Genomic DNA, 26,539 nt, shown 5'->3' on the forward strand with positions numbered 1-26,539 from the left:
AAAGATAAGTAAAATATATATTTTAACTCCCTGCGGGTGGGGTCCTAAACAGCCAATGGGACACTATATTGCAAGAAATACACATTTGTATTCTGTTGGATGCCTGTGTGTAATGTAGTGGTTCAGGTATCTATGGCATGTCCCTGCAGTGTTAGCACTGTAAACAATACCTTTTCAGAGAAAAAAAATGCTTCCTAGTCCAAGGCTGCAAAGTGTGCACCACTGGTGTTCAGTGTCTCCACTCAATGCACAGATATGCTAAACGTTTCCTATAGAGATACATTGTTTCAGTGCATCTCTATGAGGTGGTATTGATTGGCGCAGGCACTACTGCCACCCAATGCTTTCCTATGGGAAAGCATTTGATTGGCTCAGATAATCAAGACTGATCATTTCAGCCATGGAGGCAGAGCCACCCACGGTGAGACCGATGCAGTGTGAGAGAAAAGATCACCTTTTTACTGTTAAGCCACTTCAGGACTACAGTGTCAGGAATATATATGTTTGTATACCTGGCACTATAGTGTTGCTTTAACATTGCTCATTAAATGAGAATTATAGTCGATTGCCATCAATATCCTTTCCTGGTGACTGCTTACTCCATTTGTGTTTTTTCTTCCCATATATTCTGGATGCATTTCTGCAAGTACATGTACCAACATTACAGTATAGTGCAATTCTGAGTTGTAAAATGATCCTGCCACTCTGAATCAATGCAGACAGTTCTGAATCTATCACTGCTCAGCATGAACACACATTGCTTACTCAGTAATGAGGAAATTAAACTCCTAGTGTTGTGTCCCACAACACGGCGGTGGCTATAGGTGCCAGGAACTGAAAATTGTTTGACAGAAGGGGCTGTACTCATAGCAAAATAACAATAAAGTAGTGATTATGGTGCTTGTAGTGTCATGCTAAACAATGCAGCAAACATGTTTTTGTCTAAAGAGCTTCCTTGTTCCATCATCCAAGTAAAGGTTATCCCGATGTTTACCAAGGCAAACAAAAAAAAGAGGTTGTTATATTTAAAGTGCCATAAATACATTACTGGAGGGATTAAACCAAATTAAGTGCCAATTCCAGCAGTGTGTGTGTGTGTGTGTGCGGGCGCACATTCAAACCCACCCATAGGAAAGCATCACTCAATGCTTTCCTATGGGGATCGTTTTTAACACTGGACTCCGTGAGTACGTCCAGCGTCAAATAAGTGTGATTTACTTTGTGTAAATTGCGGAAGTGGCCTCTAGTGGCTGTCAGGGAGACAGCCACTAGACGCTGGATTAACCCTGCAGTGTAAACATAGCAATTTCTCTTAAACTATGTTTTCAGCTACAGGGTTAAAACTAGGGGGACCTGGCACCCAGACCACTTCATTGAGTTGAAAAGGTCTGGGTGCCTATAGTGGTCCTTTAATAGTAAGGATGGTGAATTGTACTGGATTTTGTTTTTGGTTAGTGATGTCAGATTAATCTGTGGAGTATTGTATTTATCTATGATAATGAGTACAGTTGTTGTGAAAGAGGGTTCTCAGGAGAAATTTTGGCGTTTTCCTAACTCCATTGGATAACATATAGTTAAGACACCACAACCAATTAGTTATTTGTGGTAAGTGGTACAAAGTGATTCTATGTTTCTGTCTGTGTCTGTGTTTCCAGCAAGGGGATTTTACAGTAACTCATAAACCAGAAGTAGCAGCAGCTCTGAACACTAAGCTCATCTGTTGCTGCAGTTGAGAGTGACTAGAGTAGGTAAAAGTAATGTAGCAAAGAAGAAGAAGAACCTGTGCCACAAAATCCATAAAAAAGGTCTCTGCACACACTAGCTGTTTTCCAATATCCTACGTCCGTTTGTGCAGATTGTTTCATCTATGTTTCCTCTTGTCAAGTTCTACAATTGATTTATTAATGAAAAATAAATTAATGTAAAAAACGTCCAATGAGGAAGTATCCAGTCACCAGGACTAATGTTTGGAAAATATCAGGGAAATAGACCAACCATCGGCTTTAAGAATCCAGCTACAGTGTCAGCCCTCTCGTGTCATGATTAAAAGGGACACTATAGGAGCCCAGAACACTTCAGCTCATTGAACTGGTCTATGTGCAATGTTTATATTGCAGCACCAAGTCTGCTTCCAGTGGCGGTCTCCCACACAGACACTGGGCGCGATTACTGGATGGAAACGGACCTTTGGTCTGTTAGCTGATGCAGGACGTCATCACGCTCTGCATGAGGACATCCAGCATAAATTTCCCTCCATAGAAAAGCATGGATTCAATGCTTTCCTGTGGGGAAGTCTAATGCGTGCGCAGCTAGTCGCTGGATATCTGAGTGTCAACTCAGCGTTGGGATAAGGCAAGTAGATCTCCCTGGACAGTTCATGCAGGGCCCATGCTATCCGAGCACCGGCCCCGCTCTGTTCCATGACGGGTCGGTGGGGAGATCAAAGATCTCCCTCACTGGCCCACATGCGGCGTGATGCAGTCGCCGGCTCTCACACACACACACTATACCCCCCACACAATACTTCCAAACATATGTATATATACTGCACCCCCAAACACATTACATTCCAGACACACACTAGATCCCTTACCTAACTCTGGATCATCTACACACACACACTAGATCCCTATATACACTCCAAATCCTCTACACACTCACTCACTAGATCTCCTATACACAGTCTGGGTCCTTCAAACACACGCACTACATTTCTGACATACACTCTCTGGATCCCCTATGCACACAATCAGTGGTGTATCTTGGTTTTGTGCTGCCCTAGGCAGGACAAAACTCAGACACCCCCCCCCGCGCGCGCGCCACCTCCATCCAACCCTTCCCCCCTGCCCCGCCTTCTAAATACACACACATTCACTGACAGATACGCATACACTAGCTAACAGACACACACAGTCAGACACACACAGTCGGACACACACAGTCGGACACACACAGTCGGACACACACAGTCGGACACACACAGTCGGACACACACACACTAACAGACACACACAGTGAGACACACACACAGACACACACACACCCACACTATCAGACACAGACACAGACACACACACACACACACACACACTAACACACACACACACTAACAGACACACACACTAACAGACACACACACACACTAACAGACACACACACACACACACACTAACAGACACACACACACAGTCGGACACACACAGTCGGACACACACACACACTAACAGACACACACAGTGAGACACACACACAGACACACACACACCCACACTATCAGACACAGACACACACACACACACTAACAGACACACACACACACTAACAGACACACACACACACACACACTAACAGACACACACACTAACAGACACACACACTAACAGACACACACACACACTCACATTAACACATTTTTTTTTTTTATTTACTCCCCTCCCCCCCCCCCCCGCCTCCTTACCTTTGGGAATGCTGGGGTTGGGGGGTTCTCCCATTCCCTGGTGGTCCAGTGGCTGCAGGGCGGCACTGGCGGGCAGGCTGGGCGGCCGGCGAGGGAGCTCTTGCCCTGAGCTCTCTGCTCAGCTCCCTCGCGCGCCGCCCGCAGAGTGAGGCTGGGAGGCGGAGCCGGAATATGACGTCATATTCCGGCTCCCAGTCTCACTCTGCGGGCGGCGCGCGAGGGAGCTGAGCAGAGAGCTCAGGGGAAGAGCTCCCTCGCCGGCCGCCCAGCAACCAGCAGGTCTGTTAGCCGCAAGGCTAACAAGACATTTGCCTTGGGCATTTGGGGGCGGCGTTTTTTGCCGCCCCCTGGAAAATGCCGCCCAAGGCAAATGCCTTGTTTGCCTCGCGGCTAATACGCCCCTGCACACAATAGATTCCTTGTAAGCAAACACATAATACATTCCCTAAACACACACTCTCTACAACCCCTACACACACACACACACACACTCTACAGCACCTAGACACATACATAACATTCCACCACAAACACAACATGACTGAAACCAACCTATTAACACAAAACCACACCACAATCAGCACACTCTACACACACGCAATACCATAAGCAGGCTCCAAACACACGCACAGAACTCTTGCCGGCATTTTTGTCTCCTGGTATCCGATTTATGGAGACACCAGAGACATATTTCAAGCAAACACAAAGCAAGCATGTTACTAAATTTGCTTGCGCTGTGCAGAACAAATACAGGGCCTTTTTCTCATGCTAGAGCTCTGCACATGGTCTGCCCTGGAAGAGCATTGAACCAACATGCTCAGTTTGAGATGGGGTGTGCTTGTCATTGGGGATGACAAAACACACCCTATCTGGCCCCACCCCCTTTTCAGTGGGCCGTTGTGATTAAAAAATGCCCGGGCCGAATTTTTTTTCCCAGTCCGGCCCTGGCCACAACATACATAAACTACATCAACAAGGAATTATGGTTTTCTAAAATGGATCTAACAATCCATAGCAATTCCTTAAGTGTTAATAACACTCAACTCCTGTTGTCGGAAATGTAACAATCCACAGCTGATCTCACATGAAAAACAGGGGCATATGTTTTAACTATTCCCTCATGTTATCACTCCCATGTGGCAGCAGGCATGGAATAAGGAACTGTACATTTATAAGCAATACACAACATGCCTGTCAAATACAGCGGTGAAAAAAAAATGTTGTGCATGGCTTGCAAGTTTCAACTTTGTACTAAAAACATATATGCTTTTCATTATCAATAACAAAAATGTATGTAAAAATAAAAAAAGGAAATTAAAAAAAATATTGTAAGACATCAGAAAGAGTAAAGTCTCCATATCCAAGCACAAGTCATGCTAAAAAGTCAGAAGACCAGAAATGAAACAGACTGAAAGATTCAGCACGTCTTTTTGCAGGTTTGAAAGGGGTGACCTAGCCAGTAATGCCCAATACGGCATTTCCAAGTAGTTTTTTTTTTTTTTTTTAAATATAGGTCTTTAAAAAAGTGTTTGAGGGGGGCGGGGCCTGACAGCCAAGATGGCCGGACGTGTCCTCTGAGGGCTCCTGCACCAGAGAGCATACAAATACCTAATCTGTCTGATTTCATGAAGCCCACGACAAAAGGTACCCAGATATCGAACCGGGTCCCCACGCGGAGCAGAATGGTACCACTCCGGTGCCAAACCGCCACGGGAAAGCCCGAACCGGCCACGTGGCCTAATCCTGAGCGGGGCCTAGAGCATGGAGGAGGCGGCCGATCCCCCGACTCGAAGCCCGCACACAAGCGTGAGAAGAGCAAAGCCCTGCTACCCCCCCCTTCGGACCGGCGGGGGTTATCCCGGTCCACTATGGGGATGACAACCCCTGTAAAACGACAACACCAAGCGACAAACAAACGGGATCCACGAGGCCCAAACAAAATGGCGGCGACAAAGCAGCATGGGACGAAGCGCCCACTACACAAGCCCCCCGGGAATATAGCAGAGTTCTGCGGCAGACTCCTTGATCACCTCTGCACAAAGCTCCACAACCAGGGGCAGGCATTCAGGCGGGCGAGGAGAGAAGCAGCGGCTTGGATCCGCCCGGCGACGAGGCGAAATATGAACTGGAACCCTCCTCGGGCCTCCAGAGGGGATCCCAGCGGGCAACGCCGACACTTCATGAGGCGGAAATCGCCATCAAGCCCCTTAGACTCAGACACTCGCTCCCGCGCACGCCAGGGAGAGAACCGTGAACAGAACCAGCCTGACGGCCTCCTGGTGGCACCGAAACTTCTGGGCCAGCTGCAGACTTCCCCACGTAAATGGACACGCACCGTCTGCAACGAGGTACAACACCACCGGGCAAGTGCAGCAAGCGTCCGCACATCACGGACCCGCACACACACTACGGGCAAGGGAGCCCATCAAGCAGACCGACACCGGGCGCAGAACAGCCAGAGGAAGAACGGAGACACCACACAGACTATCTCCTGAAGCACATTCATGGCGTCGGATGAAAATACCGCGGATCTGGGTATGGCTGGAGTGCACCCCTGGTAAACCACGGTACAACACACCACTGGACTCTGACAGCTACAGGCTACTGAAACTTATAACTGTGCAACGTATGCCTTACGTTGCTTGATGTTTTTCGCTGCTTAGACCGTATTTAATTAATTTTACCTTTATGTTTGCTTAACTATTGCATACGGTAGCCCGCTGTGTAATAGGGCCTAGACAGTCTTGATGTACAGGCATCCCACTCTTTTTAAATTCCGCAATGTATAGCCCGTATTTAGTGTAAAGCTACCAGTATATTATGTCACTTCTTGAATTCCTCGGACCACAACCTAGCCCACAATTTTCTGGCTGACAAGCCATGAGAGCACCTCGTGGTCGCTGTTTAAGTTGTTTTCACAGTTGATCTAAATCTAGCATGTCACACTACTAAGCACCTTCATCAAGCAAGTCACTGTATGCCTGTTTCATAGGGATCAGCTCAATAGCAGACCTAGAACATACCTAATACAACTAAAGCTAGCTAACGACAGTACATATTTTTCTTTGGTGTCTCCGGCCTCATGGCATTGTTTGGCCCAGTATGTGGGTAGACGATGGTTTATGCTTCACACAACCCTGCTTACAAACCATGCCATAATATACGGCAACACAAACCGCATTACAAACCTAACTTGTAAACATATAGCAGATGTATTAGAAACTACTGAAATGTTAACCTTACATAAAGTGCTAGCTGTATTACGACGACCAATTTAGCATTGTTAAGCTCCAGAACCCGATTGCTTACAAATCTGCCAAGCTTAGCGGGTTTAAACCAATCTATTACTGTTATAAAGCCTGATATCTCTATGTTTTTACACAAAATGTATATTGATGTATCAACGTTACATTAATTAAGCTGGATAACCGAGACATACATTATAACCCACCTGTTTGAATAACTCAATGTTTTAAGCTTGTTTAAAAAATATAAAATGAGGCTGATAATTCTAGGAGATTTTGTCACTTGTTATGATGATATTAGCCTGTATAACCCCTGCAAGTCTCCTTCTCTTTATTCTGTACCACCATAACCCTATGCCTCAATAAAAGAAAGATTGACAAAAAAAAAAAAAAAAAAGTGTTTGAGTAACCCTTTAAACCCAACCTAAAAATAGTAAACAAAAGTCTTATGGATGGATGGGTGGCTCTACACACACCAAATCCAATTAACTCATCTTCTCACTTACAATGTATAGTTCTGGCAATACCAAGCACATTCCTACTTGATACTTTGTTAAAGGGATACTCTAAGCACCAAAATAACTTTAACTTAATTATATATTTTTGGTGAATAGATCATGCCATGCCGTCCCAGTGTTCAGTTCTTTAACATTTAGGAGTTACATTGCTAGCCATGCCTCGTGTACAAAACTCTGTATTATACTTTACTTAGTCCCTACTTGTAAACATAGCATGGTTACACAGCCAGCTTCCTTGTTCTGAGACCCTACTTCACATGTGAACAGAACAGAATACCAACCTTTGCTTTGCTCTGGTGTAGAAGACCTAAATTTTGGGTTGACCTTTTTACCACGCGGAGATCTAGACTTAAAGCTTGGTGTTGGTGTCTGGTCAGACTCATACGTTGTATTGTCATAATCATCAGAATAATAGGAGTCACTATTCTTTTCAACATCAGAGGTTCTGTCATTATCAGGATCATGCCTGCTTCTTGCTCGACCTCGTTCACCAACATCTAAATCCTGATTGCCTTTCATCTTGTTATCTGTATTTTTCTTGGCAGTATAAGTCATAGTGCTAGTAGATTCCCGTGGTGTTGATGGACTTCTTCTCAATTTGTAACTTTCCTCATACGGATAGTAAGTACTTCTAGTGTTCATGTCAATATTCTGTGCATTGCTAAACAAAACAAATAAAAATTGTACTAAGACTAATGTTTAACAAAAATAAACTATAACAAAGAGGATTGAAATGGGGGGGGGGGGGGGGGAGGAAACAAAGAAAAACACACACACCACTCCATGATTTTTACAAGGAAACATCAATTGTGCAAAAAAACATGAAATATAAAATTATTGGAAACCATCAATAAGTGGCACAAAGTTATAGAATAAGATGGACTTATGAACTAGCTGACACACAAACATTACATACCAACATTGAAAATAAACAAAAGATGCAATTTGTATGGGTCATGGTTTATTTGAATATTTAGAATAATTCATGCAGTACTGAGGAAAAAAACAAAACATCTCTTGACCCGTCCTCCCCCTCTACTATCGTCCCATATCCCTGCTCCCTTTTTCCTCAAAGCTTCTGGAAAGACTTGTCTTTGCCCGTGTGTCTCACTTCCTAAATTTCAACTCTCTCCTTGACTCTCTTCAATCTGGCTTCCGCCCTCTCAACTCTACTGAGACTGCTCGTATCAAAGTTACTAACAACATAATCGCAGCTAAATCCAAAGGCCACTACTCCATACTAATTCGTCTTGGAACTCTCTGCTGCCTTTGACACCGTTGATCATGCTTTCCTTCTTCAAACTCTTTAATCACTCTGTCTCTATTCTCTCATGGTTCTCCTCTTATCTCTCCCAACGCTCATTCAGGGTCTCCTTTTCTAATGATACCTCCTCCCCTTGTCCTGTCTTGGTTGGAGTCCCCCAAGGCTCTATCCTTGGTCCCCTTCTATTTTCTCTTTATACTGCCTCTCTTGGCAAACTTATTACCTATTTTGGATTCCACTACCACCTGTACGTTGATGACACCTAGTTATATCTCTTCTCCCCTGCAACATGTCACTGCTTGCTTATCTTCCATCTCTGACTGGATGTCCTCCCGCTTTCTGAAACTTAATCTCTCTAAAACTGAACTCCTTGTCTTTCTTCCTCCTAATACTAATCCTCGTCTTTCACTCTCCCTTCAAGTTAGTGGTATCCACCTAAAGGACCACTATAGTGCCAGGAAAACAAACTCCTTTTCCTGGCACTATAGTGCCCGGAGGGTGCCCCCACCCTCAGGGTCCCACTCTCGTTGGGCTGAATGGAGAGGAAGGGGGTTAAAAAAAACTCACTGAGTCTGGGGACTCTCCTCCTCCTTTGGCCGTCATCGGCTGAATGCCCATGCGCGGCAACAGCCGCGAGCGCATTCAGAAAGTCCATAGGAAAGCATTCTCAATGCTTTCCTATGGACGCTGGCAACTTCTCACTGTAAAAAAATCACAGTGAGAAGCGCGGAAGAGTCTCTAGCGGCTGTCAATGAGACAGCCACTAGAGGCTGGATTAACCCATTTGTAAACATAGCAGTTTCTCTGAAACTGCTGTTTACAGCAGGCAGGGTTAATCTTAGATGGACCTGGCACCCAGACCATTTCATTAAGCTGAAGTGGTATGGGTGCCTATAGTGGTCTTTTAAGTCCATCCTTGCAAGTGCGCTGTCTTGGCGTCATACTTGACTCTGGCCTCACCTTTGAGCCTCACATCCAGTATGTTGCGAAATCCTGTAGATTACATTATAAAAACATAGCCCTCATCCTCTCCTTTCTTACGCAAGATGCTAGCAAGAAGTAAATTTCCAGCATGGAGTATTGTAACCCTCTCCTGATTGGTCTTCCCAAAAGCCATATTGCCCCTCTACAGTTTTAAAGGACCACTATATTGCCAGGAAAACATACCACCTGCATGCTTGTTATACATATATGCACTGCAAAAAAAAAAAATTAAAACACACAAAAAAAAAATAAAATCTTGCATTGGCCCTGGTACCTACAGTGTCACTACAGCTACCAGGACATTTGTTACAATAACCCGCAACTGCCAGTACTAAACAGCAACCCCACCCCAACAGCTCCAGGTCACCTATTTCTGAACTTCCAATCCCCAACCCGATTAAGTGATTCTCCACTGCCATCAGGACACCTATTAAAGAAAACCTCATGTTTCATCATTTTGTACATTGAATCTTACTGCTTCCAGTAGGGAGGGGAGGGGGCTACTGAAAGGAATGGCACTCATTTGTTTCCCCATGTAACAGTCTATGGCTATGCAGTATCACAGCTTCCAGACCCTTTAACAAAAAAAATAAAAATGTAAACTCTCACATTGTACCCTATGCTGTGGTTAGCGGTGCATGCCGAACAGCTGGTAACGTGCTAGTTTGTCAGTAAACAGTTACAGGTGGCCGCCCTGCTCCTGTGATAGTACCTATAGCCGTCAGTCAGTCAGGATAGATCCCATACCCACTCTGCCGGGTGCTTGTCGGAGTGCGAGTCTCGGAGTGCGAGTCTCGGAGTGCAGACGGCTGTCCGAGCTGGGCCGCAATGCCGCTGCTCCCCTGACCCCCGGCCGGTGCTGTGTGAGGGAGGGCGGCTCTCGACTCGCGGTTCTCGGACGGTGTCTCTGTGGAGGCTCGCTGTCCTCGTTGCTAAGCGGTGTGCCTGTTACCAAGCGCTGCCCTCGGCGTATTTACTCGCGGCTCCACGGTAACGGCGCGAGGAGGAGCTCCGGCTATCGCCGCCCAGCATTTGTCCTGCACCAGGCAACGGGCACAGCACACGGTGGGCCGAGTGAGCCGTGTGAGGCCTGCTGTGGTGATTAGCTGGGGCCTCCCTGCTCCTCCTGGTGGGGGTGTTGGTACAGCTCTGAGGGATGCAGGGTCTAAGAGCCAGCAGGGCCTGCTTTAATCTCATAGGACGAGAGCCAAAATCTAAACTTGAGGTCAATTCACGTAAAAAAACAAAACAAAAGACTTTAGAATGTCCTTACAAAAAATAGTTTTTGAAAAAGATGCATTGGGTTCGGGTAATGGACACTATGATACCATAAATCCAGTGCAAAACGCTATTTAAAAAAAATCTGTGGGGACATATTGTAGGTTAAAGGACCACTATCGACACCCAGCCCACTTAAGCTTAATGAAGGTCAGGTCCATCTAGGGTTAACCCTGCAGCTGTAAACATAGCAGCCTCTAGTGGCTGTCTCGTTAACAGCCGCTAGAGGCGCTTCCGCGATTCTCACTGTGATTTTTCACAGTGAGAAGACACCAGCGTCTATAGGAAAGCATTGAGAATGCTTTCCTATGAACTGACTGAATACGCGCGCGGCTCTTGCCGCGCATTCGGCGGAAGAGGGAGGAGAGTCCCCAGCGCCAAGGGAGCCCGGCGTTGGAGAAAGGTAAGCCTTTAACCCCTTCCTCCCCCTAGAGCCCGGCGGGAGTGGGGCCATGAGGGTAGGGGGGACCTATTAACACTATAGTACCAGGAAAACAAGTTTGTCTTCCTGGCACTAAAGTGGTCCTTTAAGGTGCACTCAGACAATTTAAAGGGAAACTTCTATTTTTTTGTGGTTTTAAAGTTATGTTTAGCTGTCAATTATTGTTACAAGCTCTGTCCTTTGCACCTGGCAGTTAGCGTAGATCCGTGGTCTTCAACCTGGTTGCTACCGCCCACTAGTGAGCAATTCAAGCTTTCATGGTTGGCGGTGGTGGGTTTTTATCCGTGACTCTCGGTTCTCCAGCACAACCGCATGCACACGCCTTCCTACAGCCATCTAGAGAAACATCATAAAAATGCCCAACACGCATGCGTGAATGCTCTGTTTGCTAAATCTCTCTTGATGGCTAAATGGAAGCACGTGTGCATGCGTGTTGGGCGGCCCTGTGAAATCTCTCACGACGAGCAAAAGGAAGCACGTCTAAGCGCAGAACATGTAACCATGCTGGGAAACCAAAAGCATTTTTATCGGAAGTGTCAAAATCCCAACTTGCCATTACTTAGTGGAGGGCAGAAATCGTTTTGTTGAATTATATGAATGTCATACAGTTTTTTTTTAAAGTAATAATGAGGCTGGTCTCTATGAACAATTAAAACCAGTATTTTCAAGATATTTAATGAAATTAATTTGCAGATTCAAAGAGCAAATATAAATTGTAAAAAAAGAGAGAATTTCATCAGTTTCCTGAATTGTCATCTATAAAAGATGATGTAACTCCAGAGAAGATTGAAAGGTTCAGTAGCCACCTCAATTAACTTAAATTGGATATTGAAAAACTATTTAAACATATTTTGAGCTTGAAGGTGTATGACTGGATGATGAATCCTTTTACAGCAGATTTTGCTGAAGTTAATATAAATTGCCAATAATAACTATTAGAACTTAAATATGATGAAGAGAGTAAATGTAATTTTGACAATGGTGGATACCAAAAACTCTGGCAAAATGAAAAAATGCCTGCGTTGTATCCAAATGTGGTGGAATCTCAGTAAACATAAATTTACTAGGACAAGATTGCCATGTGGCATATGTGTAAATGTTGGTGTATCAGTTAGTCAGTTACACGTAGCTAAGATACAATCAACAATGTATTGAGCAAGTGCAGGAATGCAGAAACTGAAAACACTTCCCCTCCTCCATTGTTCTGGGTGAGCCATGTGGTCTAACAGGTAAGGGAAGTTAGGCTTTGTTCAGCTGATTGGGTAAAGAGTATATGTGGGTAGAGTTAACTATAGGAGGAGCTATATGTCTATATTATGCATTTACACAGTCAGTTCTGGGCTCAGATCTTGTTGTATTTTGGTGACATTAGTCCCTCTGAGCCCCGGTCGGTGAATCGAATAAAGAATCTCTTCCTTCCTGAAGAAACCTGTGTCCACTTCTCTGTGCTTGGCTTCCGTCAGTTTCTCCGGTATCATTTGGTGCATTTGGCCGGGAAGCTCATCGTTCAACGGTAGCTGAGAAGCAGAGGCGTGAGACGGTCTATCTTTGCCCACGCTCCCTACGGCTGCACCCCTGAACTTCTGCGTGGACCTCCTTTCGTCTCGGCGCCACTGGTCTGTTGTCCAGGAGATCATCGGCCTCTACGTGAGAAGTGCTGGGGTGTCCCCGTCGATGAGTGTGAACTCAGGTTCAGGAACGAGGAGGTAAGACAACTGCTGTTTTAGACGGCAGGACCCACTAGGGGTATTGGATACCGATTGTGCGGTAGGCCCATAAGGGGTTATTTGTGTATGGAATCTGCCCCCTCCAGTGGAGGGAAGGAGCGAAGGCGCACCGCTCAATTAAACGCCCTTTAGTAAGCCCGTTTAATTTTGGTTTGGAGTCAGGCGGGGTTCTGGTGTAAATAGCCCTAGCCGGACACCGGTGTCTTGTCTAGACTAGCGTTCTAGGGTGTATATTACGTTCGCTAGGTCGGAGGGACCGGGAGACTAAGCGGCGTCTGTGTAAATTCGGTCTGCTAGATCTCAACCTATCTTGGCTAAGTGGGAAGGCGTGTAAATTTGGAACCCACTAGATTTTTGATAGAGTATATAGACTAAGAGGGTTCTGTGTAAATTCCGCCCTCGAGTTCGCTATATGTGGTGTTTGGGCAGCGTGGCTAACCAAAACGGATGTAAATTGTTTTAGGTAGTCCATCAAGGTACTGGCCAATAGATTAGTTGGGAATTGTAAATGTGTTAAAGATTGTTGTAGTAGAGTGTATATCTTGCCAGATAGCGTGAGCTCTGCCGTCTAGCGAGAGTGTGAATAGTGTGTAACTGTATTATAGCGCACGGTACCATAACCATGTATAATAACTACTGATATTGTAAATAACTACTAATAACTGTTGTCTATGTTGTATGTTTAACACCATAACCACTACTAATTGAACTGTGACTTTAAATTGTACTCTAACCAATGCTAACCGTACTATAACTACTGTTTGTAAAGACGATGTTACTGGGGTATGTTATAGACGGGTAATTCAGATATAGGGAATTATAGCGTCGGTGACTGTATAGTTCCGCCAAAGGGCACAGTATTAGTTATTTACTGACTGGTGTAACAGCTGTGTGTGTACGGGAATTCCCTGTATGTTTTGTTGTATGAGTTTGACCTAGTAACTGTGCCACATGGTGCTGTTGCCCGGGAAACGAGTGTGACTGTTGGAGGTGTGTTTGTTGTGTTTCTTTGAATTAGACGCTCCGTTGCTAAGTATGGATGCGCCAGAATTCAAAGATTGTTGATCCCTTAGAATGTATGCTAAATAACTTTAAAAAGGGATATAATGTTTGTGATTTTGGGGTTAAATTGGCTACCTTATGTAGTAGAGAATGGCCTCTGTGGTAATCTGTCATGATTTAAATCTAGTGCAGCGTGTACATGTGGCTGTATCTATTATGTTTGAATTCTATGACCAGTTTCCATATTTTAAAAAAACTGTTTAAAACAGTTTGTGTTACTAGATGGTTACCAAAAACTGGTTTGTCCATCCCCAATGGAATCTGACCCATCTGACCATCCCTCAACTAAATTCTTTAGCAAGAACTGGTGCAGCTGGTATGTCCACCTGTGCTCTCTGTGCCTACCTACCCCCCAAACTGGTTCTTGTACCCTGAGGCCATTTTTGGTGGAAGGGTATTTTAGTGTTTTTTTTTTTTTATTATTGTTCAGTTTTATTATTAGCAGTCAAAATTGTGAGGAGAATTCTTAATAACAGTAACTCTGATCCACTGAATCAGATAATTCTCAGCAATTACACAACACCATAACCACTGACAATACATAATCACTGACAACACCATAACCACTGAAAACACCATAACCACTGCTAATACCATAACCACTGATAATACCATAACCACTGAAAACACCATAACCACTGACAATACCATAATCACTGAAAACACCATAACCACTGACATAACACTATAATTACTGAGCCTTGTGTGCCTTTAGTAAAAGTAAATTAGTTTTGAAATACAACTGGATGAAATGGTCAATGGTATAGGACGCTGGAATACACTTTTACCATTTTTGGTTACTGGTCAGGCTCCTCCTAGCCCTGTCCGAAACATTTTGTTATCCAAGTTACTGACCAGTAAAATTAATTTATCCATTTCCACCTACCTCACCACTCCCCGACCGGAACCTATGACTAAACAACCCTATCTAAGTCCCACCCTAACCTGACAAATGACCGTTGCCCTCCAACTTTGACATTTACAAATGCCACTGCAGCTTACCCTTGGTCCCCCACACATTGATATTAATGGTCAATTACAGTTGGCAGACCCTGTATTTGTTTATGTACCGTTCACCATGACTGATCTGTTTAATTGGAAGACCCATAATTCCTTTACGAAAGCCGACGAGTCACCTAGTGCTTTCTATGAGAGATTGCTGGAGTCATATAGATTATATACTCCTTTTAATCCAGAGGCCCCTGAGAACTCTCGAATGAACAACTCAGCATTTGTCAGCCAGACCCAAGGTGATATCAAAAGAAAATTGCTAAAGTTAAAGGGATTTGTAGGAATGTCCATATCACAGTTAATGGAAATTGCAAGTCAGGTGTATATGAACAGGGAGATTGAAACAAAGCAGGAGGAAGAACGTAAAATGAGGATGAAGGCAGATATGCTAGCTGTAGCTATCATAAGTGTAGAGAGACATGGAAGGGAGGAGAATAGAGGAGTTGAGAATAGGCTGAGTAAGGGAGGAAGTAGGAATCACTGTGCGTATTGTAGAGAGGAAGGATATTGGAAAAGTGACTGCCCACAGAGGGAATATAAAGCAAGTTATAGATAAGACAAGAGAGAAGGTTACGAGATGGTTACAGAGGTGGCTATAGAGAAAGTCTTGGAGGGAATGACAGTAGTATACTATTCCCCTACCTAGAGATTAAGGGATAGAGAAGATAGAGATTTTGTCGGTCTGGCTGACACTGTCATGGAAGACTATTGATACCGACTGGGCTCCATCCCCCTTTAGCCGAGTGCAGCCTATGGTCGATGTATCAATAGAGGGAAAGAGGAGCTCTTTCATGATTGACACTGGTGCTGAGTACTCTGTGGTAACTAACCTAGTTGCTCCTCCTTCAGGAAGACTATAACTATGATAGGAGCTACTGGGAAAAGCGCTGCTAGACCAATTCTCAGGAGTCATACTTGTATTCTAGGAGGCCATTTTGTTAAGCACCAGTTCCTATATATGCTGGAGTGTCCAGTTCAGCTTCTAGGACGAGATCTATTATCAAAGCTTCAAGCCCAGATAACTTTTAAACCCAACGGATCAACGTCTCTGAAGTTTAATAGATCACCAGGTATAATATCAGTATCGGTGCAAAGGGAAGAAGAATGGCACTTCTACTCTATAATAACAAATACAGACCCTAAGAGTGATGAATCCTTATTTGACATTTCAAGAATATGGACAGAGAATAATTCTCCAGGACTTGCTCGCAATATTCCACAAATACACATTGAATTAAAGCTTGGAGCGTATCCTGTTAGCCTTAGTTAGTACCATATATTATAGAGGGCTAAGGAAAATATACAAACCTATGTGGATAAGTGTGCAAAGTATGACATCCTAAAATTCTGTACCTCCCCTTGGAACACTCCATTATTACCTGTTCAGAAGCCGGGATCAGATGAGTATCATCCTGTACAAGATCTAAACGCAGTTAATAATGCAGTAGTCAATATACACCCAGTGGTACCCATCCCCTATAATCTGCTTGCTTTAATACCAGGTGGGGCAACCTACTATACCTTCCTAGACCTCAAAGATGCTTTCTTTTGTTTCTGGGGTACTGCTGAAAAATTATGTATGGGCATCCACCTTCCATACTTGGTAACTTAAGGGGGGATTTGAGTCAGTTGGGAGAAGGAATTACCCGGCAGCAGGTTGTAGAGTTGGGTAAAACTATGGAGGAGGTACAGAAATGGGTACAAGATAGATTACCTGTGAATATTTATCCACCTGTTCATTCTTACCATCCAGGGGATCAAGTGTGGATAAAAGAATGGAACACTGTTCCATTAGGTTCCAAGTGGAGAGGTCCCTATGTTGTTCTTTTATCTACCCCAACAGTTGTAAAGGTTGTAGAAGTGACTCCGTGGATTCATCACTCTAGGGTAAAAAAAAAAAAAAAACAGCGGCAGATTCATGACAAGCTACCATAGATCCAGAGAATCCTTGCAAGATCCGGTTAAAGCGCATGACTCAGTCGGAGTAACGAGGAGATATTGGGATTACAAGTGTGTTTAAAGAGATCAGTAAGTGAGTGTTTTGTCGGCCATAATAAAGCCAGACCACTCACCCACGTGACATAGCCAGGGTGTCTCAAAGGGACCTCTGTGAAGGGAAGAGAGGACCTGCAGAATTCCATTCCTTGCAGCCCTTACATCCTGGAAGCTGAGGTGCCATCGCACGGACGAAGACTGAGGATGAAGACGTCAAAAGAAGTGCTCTTGATAATGTGTATTTTTATGTTTTTTATTATTCAGGAAGGTAGAGGTACCGACACACCTAGCTGTGAGGTTTGCATTAAGACTACTATAACAGGTAATCATATTTCCCAGACCCTAATTTGGCATTCACAATATGAATTTAAAGGATATGTATCTAGGTGTAGATACTTAGGTATAGAGTATAGTGTATGCCATTTAGGAGTAGGCGAACCTAAGTGCTTCAATCCAGAGTATCAACCCCGTACAATTTGGTTGACCCTCCGGAATGGAGACTCACAGGGGACCCTAATAAATAAAACAGTATTAGAAACCGTACATTCTTCGGGTGTTCTGCTATTTGATGCATGTAAGGCGATATCAAGTGGTAGAAAACCGTGGAATGTATGCGGGGATCTTAAGTGGGAGAGAACGTATGGGTCTAACGATAAGTATATTTGTCCCAGTAGTAAAAATAAGTACATAAGTCCAAAATGCCCAGATAAGGATTATAATTATTGCCCGTATTGGTCTTGTGTGGGGTGGGCAACTTGGGGACAGACAGTAGATAAGGATATGATTGTTACTAAGTTGCCTACCAAGCCATATTGTAAGTCTAGGGAGTGTAACCCAGTCCATATACTTATCAATGACCCAGAACGATTCATAGATAGGTTTGGGAACTTATTTGGGTTCCAGATATATGGAACAGGTTTGGATCCTGGGACAATATTATTTATATGAATAGAGACCGATACTGTGGCAACCCAGACTCATCAGGTTTTTCATTCCTTCTATGAGGAGATGAGTGTGGAAAATAAGATCCCCCATAATGCTAAGAACTTGTTTATTGATTTAGCCGAGAGTATTGCTGGTAGTCTTAATGTAAACAACTGCTATGTGTGTGGAGGTACTAACATGGGAGACCAATGGCCATGGGAAGCAAAGGAGGTAATGTATTCCGGTTCTGAGACAGTTGAACAGTTAATATCTTCTCAAGCCGATTATCAAATGAGTGTTAGAGGTAAATCTGAGTGGCGATTAAAGACCTCCATTATAGGTTATGTTTGCATAGCAAGGAAAAGAATAATGTTTAATACATCTGTAGGAGAATTGACTTGTCTAGGGCAAAAAGCTTATGATGATACTACAAAGAATACAACCTGGTGGTCGGCTTCAAATGTCTCAGAACCACCTAACCCGTTTGCAAGTTATACCAATTTAAAGGATGTGTGGTTTGACCTATCTGCTACATCTAGTTGGAAAGCCCCAGCAAATTTGTACTGGATCTGTTGTAAGAAAGCCTATTCGGAGTTACCACAGGACTGGGAAGGGGCATGTGTATTAGGTATGCTCAAACCATCCTTCTTCTTGTTGCCAATTGAAACAGGAGAGACCTTGAGAGTTAAAGTTTATGATGTGAATCATAAAAAGAAGCTAGCATCCTTGAATGTAGGTAGCTGGGAAGATAATGAGTGGCACTGGCTACCTTAGCGCGCTTCATTGCCAATAGGAGGGATGTAATATGTGAGGGAACTGGTTAACAGCCAAACTGTATGCCCATGCAGTGTTATTGTAGTCTAATACAGGGATTCAAGCCTCATTCTACCATTAGGCAATTATGGATTCCTCTGTAAAGCACATAGCCTTCTTACCAGGTAAACCAGTTGGGCTGTTGATAAAGTCCTCCATTCACTTCCAGTGCAAATAGAAGGAGGTGTATGTGGAAAGTTCAATCTCAGCAACTGTTGTCTGCACATAGATGATGAAGGGCAGGCAGTGGCTGATCTCACAAGCCACATGGCTAAACTGACGCATGTACCGACTTAAGCCTGGAACGGGTACAATTCTAGTAGTTGGTTTGGAAGTAGGTACGAGCAGCTTGGAGGGATCAAGACATTGGTAGGAGGAGTCATGTTGATTATAGTGTGTCTCTTTCTACCGTGTTTGGTTCCATTGGTAATTAGGTCCATACAGAGTGTCATAGAGAGCACGACAGAAAGGAAAACAGCTGCGATTGTAATGGCTGTTTGCAAGTATGAACCCTTAGCCCAGAGAGAATATATTCAGAATGAGGAGTGCTGAAGGAATTTGTAATGATGCTAAGATGCTTACGAGGTCTGTTCTGATTCATGGCAACCTGAGGTGTAAGCAAACTATGGTTAAGTGATGCATCTGGAATTGTGAAATATCAGAAGCATCAAAGGGGGGAATGTGGTGGAATCTCAGTAAAAATAAATTTACTAGGACAAGATTGCCATGTGGCATATGTGTAAATGTTGGTGTATTAGTTAGTCAGTTACACGTAGCTAAGATACAATCAACACTGTATTGAGCAAGTGCAGGAATGCAGAAACTGAAAACACTTCCCCTCCTCCATTGTTCTGGGTGAGCCATGTGGTCTAACAGGTAAGGGAAGTTAGGCTTTGTTCAGCTGATTGGGTAAAGAGTATATGTGGGTAGAGTTAACTATAGGAGGAGCTATATGTCTATATTATGCATTTACACAGTCAGTTCTGGGCTCAGATCTTGTTGTATTTTGGTGACATTAGTCCCTCTGAGCCCCGGTCGGTGAATCGAATAAAGAATCTCTTCCTTCCTGAAGAAACCTGTGTCCACTTCTCTGTGCTTGGCTTCCGTCAGTTTCTCCGGTATCACAAATACGTGCAAAATGCTATTCAATTTATTTATTATTTATCTCTACGACATAACTTAGAATCATGCTTTAGTGCTGTTAGTCATATTATCACCAAACAGAGAAACCGTCTGATTATCACCGAAAGAGGAGACCTTTGTTTGTTCCTTCCAAAAATTGAACAAGATATCAAATATTTAGTCTCGCAGCATCAGCCTCAAGGATCTCATTAAAAGGACACTATAGTTACCCAGACCACTTCAGCTCAATGAAGTGGTCTGGGTGCCAGGTCCCTCAGATTTTAACCCTTCAGATGCAAACAGAGCAGTTTCAGAGAAACTGCTATGTTTACATTTGGGGTTAATCCAGCCTTTAGTGGCTGTGTTCCGGACAGCCACTAGAGGCGCATCTGCGACGCTGGATGCGAATTTCGCATCCATCGCGCAGAGCGTCCATAGGAAAGCTTTGAGAAATGCTTTCCTATGGACTTTTTGAATGCGCGCGATGCGCATTCCGCTCCCCTAGGGAGCTGACGTTGGCGGGGGAGTAGAGGTCACCAGCGCCGAGGGAGCCCGGCGCTGGCTAAAGGTAAGCTGCTGAAGAGTTTGAAGGGCTTTGTTTTTCTGACACTATATAGTGATCCTTTAATCATCAGTTAAAGTTAAATTCAATAAACTTTGTCTTCACATTTTACTTTCTTTTTCTTCAATTTAAGCAGCTCCCACGCTAGTAGGCATAGATGGAAATGTGCATAAACCATCCTATCTAAAAAGAATTTAGCACTTGTGCAAAAAATTTAGGCACCAGTGGGCAGTAAGGAAATTTTACCATCAACATAGATACAAAAGTGGGTGGTAGATATTAACAGGTTGAGTATCCCTGGCATAGATAAACATAATTGTAGAAATTAAACAATGAGGTTTATGACTAAAAATGTTTTGTGTACTAAAAGAAGGGCAGTCACTGTGGAAACCAGTGGAACCAGCAGGCACATTGCACCTTTTTCATGCTGCACTACTTTTCAAAAGAAACACATTTTATACATAACCCCAGGGTATTTTATTTCTCCACTTCATTTGCAATGTTTGCCACAACTTTGACTTATCTGAACTGGACGATGATGTTATTGACTAAAGCTTTGATATAAATTTCAAGAAAAAAATTTCATGAAAAAGTTAAAGTGACATGCATACCAGATGCTCTTTTTTGCCCCAGTGTTGGTCTCTCTCCATCAGAGCTAGACCCAATGCAAGATGCTCTATCCCCCCCTCCCCCCCCCCCCAGTTCCAGTCCCTCTTTCCCCTCAGTGCCAGATGTGCTCTTTCTCCCCACGTGCCATACAGATTCCTTTTTCCCATGTCTGTCCATACAGATACTCATAGGGGAGGTGTTGAAGAACAAAGAAATAGTGTACTGCCAGCCAAAGACCATAGCTAGTTGGAGCATCACAATGTGTCCAGGCCATTCTGTAACAATATGAAAGTCCAGAGTGCCAATGAAAACATGAGAATTATAGGCCAACTGATTGCTGTTGGAGATTGTTCTTTCTATGATAGAAGAGGAGCCTTTCAAACAGCTAATGGAGGACATGGCTCCACAATACCGTCTTCCCTCAATTTCCACTTTTAGAGGAAAGAGGAGCTTGCGAAGGCTGCCGATCAGTCTGTGCATTTCACTAAAGATTTGTAGAGTCCGCATGAAACCGCATGGGGACATGCCTCATGTTGCAATGCCGGTTGGGCACTGTAGAATCAGCTTAAACTTAATCTTTGCAAACAAGTAGATAAATCTCCTGAACAGATGCTAGCTTGTTTAATTAAGCACCTGGTAGCACACTGATCCTGGGGTAACAGAAAAGTTTCTTTAACATAATCAGATGGAGAAGAATCTTGTGACCTTTTGTTAGGTGAGAGTTTTTTATCTGAGTACCTCGCACAATTTTTGTCTACCACCTGTAGGTGATAGCTTGACGTTGAACCCCTTAAGGGGTCAAACTCACGTAGAGTGGACTTGGCATGAGATAATTTAGCCATTTTTGGGCTCCCGGGATGAGACGTTCTTACCTCTCAGCATGGCGAGTCTGGAATTGCTGGTGTTTGGAACAGAGTATTGATCCCTTTTCAGTTTTTTTGATTAGTGTTATGAACTTCCTGTCATCTCTTTTCAATCAAGGTAAATCCTATAGATCTATCAATGTATTTTATTCAGCAATTTCGGCAGCTCATGTTCCTATTGATAATACTGCAGTGGACAAACATCCATCTATCTGTAGCCTATTGCGAGGCATTCATCAAGCTCGGCCTCCTGCACCTAAGTATACAAAATTTTGGGATGTTCCTCACGTTTTTCAGTCTTAGAAGTATAGCCTCCTATCGAAACACTTTCTCTTCGACAACTGTCGGCCAAGTTAGCGCTTCTTCTCCACTTAGTTTCTTTCAGAAGGGTATCTGATATTCAAGCATTTGATATCCATGCTATTGATTTCACTCCTCAAGGTATACGTTTCAACATTTCTCGCTGCACTAAAACTAATTCCACTATGATTAGTTACCCTTACTTTCCAGACAGACCTTTGCTCTGTGTTACTCGTTGTGTTCACCAATACATTTATTCTACGACACCTCTTCGACACTTCTTCGTACTCCTTTGGGCCCTGTTGTTCTCCTATGTACAACCGCACAAACCAGTGTCTTGTCCCACGATTGCTTGCTGGATTAAGTGGCTTTTTGCTTTAGCAAGCATAGACTCATCTTTTGAAACGCACTCAGTCAGAGGCTCTTCCGCCATTATGGCCGGGGATCCCTTGTGGACATTCTATCTTCCGCTGATTGGTCAAGGGAGTCTAACTTTCAGTCGTCCCATGCTTTCTTTTGATCAGCTACGTCAAGAAAGAGCTGTGATTTGTTTTATAACCTAACCCTGACTTGTACTTCTCAACAACATTGTCCCTTACTACTTTGGAGAGTTCCTTAGTCTTCATGGCAGTGTTTGGTTAGTGGTGCCTCTTGCTTAGGTGTTGCAGCCTCTGGGGCCTTTCAAAAAAGGTGTGTATATGTAATGACAGATCATGTGACACTTAGATTGCACACAGGTGGACATCATTTCACTAATTATGTAACTTCTGAAGGTAATTGGTTGCACTAGTGCTTTTTATGGGCTTCATAACAAAGGGGGTGAATACATACGCACATGCCAATTTTCTGTTTCCTATTTCTAAAAAAAGTTTTATGTATATATTTTTCTCATTTCACTTCACCAACTTAGAATATTGTGTTCTTATCCATCACATAAAATTCAGATTAATAAAACATTGAACTTAAGGCTGTAATGTACCAAAATATGTAAAAAGTCAAGGGGGGTGAATACTTTTGCAAGGCACTGTAGGTAGGAACACCCTTCTTTTTTTTTGCAAGCCCTAAACATAACCCTGTAACTTTCCAAGACACTAATAAACCTGTACATGGGGAGGGGACTGATTTACACAGAAAACTTTGCTGAACACAAATATTAGTGTTTTAACACACGTCTAACACACACACTACAGACACTGCATCCACTAAACACATTTCATCTAGTACATACAAACACTACATCCACTACACAAACACACACTACATCACTGTACACACACTACATCCACTCTCTGCATTCACTACACATTAACACTCTGCATTCACTACACTAACACACACTCTGCATCCGCTATACACTAACACACCCTGTGCATTCACTACACATTAACACACTGCATTCACTACACTAACACACACTCTGCATCCGCTACACACTAACACACTCTCTGCATTCACTACACATTAACACACACACTTGTGCTTTGTCAGGGGACCCAACATTTCTGATGGCAGCCCTGCGTAAGACATTACTGAATACAAATATGTGTAATTTATTCCAGTAACAGCTAACAGTATTATTAGCTCTAGTACTCCGGCCGAGTACTTCTGCCAAGTCTGCTAACTTGTAGCTATCAGGGACCCTGAAGCATTTTAGACCCAGTCGCCTAGGCTTGACTGGGGTCACTGAGGAACTTTTCCACCCTGGACCAGGCTACTGTGTATATAGCCCTGGACACACTTTTAATCAGCCGATTCCCCCAAACACCAGACGACACTTGGTGAAGGTTAAAACAGCAACTAACTTTACTAGATATAGCACACATACTTAAGCCTTATTTACATATAGTAGGGTGCATAGAGTACTATAGTACATGAAAGGGTGGGGCAGATATAAATGGCAGAGAATTGAGCAGTGAAACTGCAACGAGGCACTGGGAAGCAAAAAAGTTGGTCATCCATGTTTTGGAGGTCTTCAGTTGCAATGTGGCTATTTTAATATAAACTGCTAAATAAAGTCACTAACAACAAACTGGACAGGCACATCTTTATAATTTTTAAAGACTACATCCAACATCCAAAGTGTGTATACAATACCTTTCCCCAAGCTGCCAATTAAAGGGATACCCTAAGCACCAAAATGTTGGCTCAATGGTGGGGCGGGGCCTGACAGCCAAGATGGCTGGTCGCACATCTCAAGAGCTCCTGCAACAATAGACGTGAACGAGCTAAAACCGACGGCTATTCCCAAGTTAGCGGCAGAGGGGGGACCGGGAACGGATGCTGGGCAACATGCCAAACAAATTGATACCAGTCCGGCCCCGGTACACCGCCGACACACCTGTACCAACCATGCGGCCTAAACCTGAGCAACGCCTGAAACCCGGGGGAGGCGGCCGATCTCCCGGCCCGGGAAGAACTCACAAACAAGAGCGCGCTGCAGCACTGCTACCCCCCCCTCTGGACCGGCGGGGGACATCCCGGTCCTCGCTGGGGACGATTACCCCCATACCAACGCCTGACCAAGCAACAAAACCCTTTGCCAAACGGGACGACCAGGGCCTAACCAAGATGGCGGCTCAGCCGCGGCCCATGTCCACGCGACTGCCTATTCAGCCACCCAAACACATATGGGAGTTAATTGAACGGCTAAGCACCTACCTCTGGGCGAAGCATAAAGCCCGACAACAGATCTACAAACTAGCGATGAAGGAGGCGTTGGCGTGGATCCGCCCGGCTACCCGACGCCACTTGCGGGGAACCCCACCCTGCACTTCCCGAGTGAGCTCGCGAAGGAGAAAAAGCCGACACTCACCATGGCGGGAACCGGCGCTGGGACGCACTCCCGACCAACCTCCTACTCAGTGACTCTATCAACCCTGCACCAGCAAAGCGCCTGGCAGATACCCCAGACGTCCAGCCCAGGACAGGTAAACCCTGCCCGACGCACAGACTGGGAAGCACTATACCCACCAGTCGACACCCCCCCCACATGGCTCTGGAGCTCAGCAAATGCCAACATGGGGGGCATCCATCCGGCCGCAACAAGGCATCGGCTGACCCCAACGTAACCTGGACTCAACGTCGGGCAAACTGCCCATTGTCACCCAGCTACATATGCCCTAATTGAACGTCCACGTAGGCTGGTTGGCATCTATATTCTATGCCTGACTTTGTTCTCTGGACTGCTCGCACCGGGGATCACAGGGGGGTAATATCTGTAGTCCGTAGATTGCCTACTAAGTCTACCTATACATAGCCTAGTCCAGTTTTAAGCGAACGCTATACTCTTATGTTAATTTTTTATTTTTATTTACCTTAATTCTCCTTACTCTGCTGCAGTCTTAATAACATGCTACTTAGCAGTTAGGCTCCACGAGCTATGCTTAATCTTTTAGCCGATCAGACTCAACGTGTAAATAACCATGTCCAGACTAGCTTAGATACAAGGGAGATATAACCAATTTGTGCCTTTGCAGTCTGCAACTTATGCTACGTAACATACATGTTTATTTCAAGTTTCGCATTGTCAGTTTAAGTTAATGATTGTTATAATGCAGCTGGGCCCTTACAGTACAACTAATAGAACGTATTACTACATGCCAGGCAAACACCAAGCGTATTTTCAGCATATTTTAAGCAACATTAAGCATCATCAGCGTTGGTACGCGATCTTTACTATATCACTATATGCCAGACAAACTTCCAAGCGTGTTTTAAACATACTTTAAGCGGCCTTAAGCATAATAAACGTTGAAGTTGCAATGTATAGCTTAAAAAGACACACAGCCTTTAACTTGGCCTACTACTCAAGCCTAGCTTTCCTATACTGCTGCGACTCAACTAATATAACCTAACTTGTGTCAGATTCGTTAGACCTGCTTTAATTATTTAAATACTCAACTTAACTTGTTTGTTTACATGTCTAGTTCGCTCATCTTTTGCAAATTTAGGTCGGAAACATAGCTTAGATATGTACTTCAGACATGTTTATATAATCTTGATTCCAGTAATGCGTTTATTAACCCCTTAAGACCGCAGGACGTACTATGCCGTCCTTATTTTGGTGGCTCTAAACGCCGCAGGACGGCATAGTACGTCCTGGGCGGTCTTCAGCCCCACGTGGCCGGCGGAACATGGCCGCTGCAGATCGCGGTCGGGGGGCATGCCTGGCCCCCCAGGCAGCCCCCCTGTGCCTGGGGACCGCGGTCTGCAGCTTCCGATCGCAGTGACAGGCTGTCACTGCGATCGGTATTTACCATGTGTCAGCCGATTTTAAAATCGGCTGACACATGGAGCCGGCGGAATTCTCTGCAGCAGATCGCGGTCGGGGGACATGCCTGGCCCCCCAGGCAGTCCCCCTGCG

General features: G+C 44.2%; 1 protein-coding gene across 1 annotated transcript in view; it reads right to left on the reverse strand.

The window, feature by feature from the left end:
- LCA5 (lebercilin LCA5) overlaps window positions 1–7,876 on the reverse strand; it is a 43,681-nt gene extending 35,805 nt beyond the window's left edge. The window contains exon 1 of the mRNA XM_063441141.1: window positions 7,502–7,876. Coding sequence (XP_063297211.1) covers window positions 7,502–7,862 — 361 coding nt within the window. The 5' untranslated portion in view covers window positions 7,863–7,876. The remainder of the gene's footprint in view (window positions 1–7,501) is intronic.
- Window positions 7,877–26,539: the final 18,663 nt, after the last annotated feature.

The sequence above is a fragment of the Pelobates fuscus genome, chromosome 2, assembly GCF_036172605.1.
Source record: "Pelobates fuscus isolate aPelFus1 chromosome 2, aPelFus1.pri, whole genome shotgun sequence".
Classification (NCBI taxonomy): domain Eukaryota; kingdom Metazoa; phylum Chordata; class Amphibia; order Anura; family Pelobatidae; genus Pelobates; species Pelobates fuscus.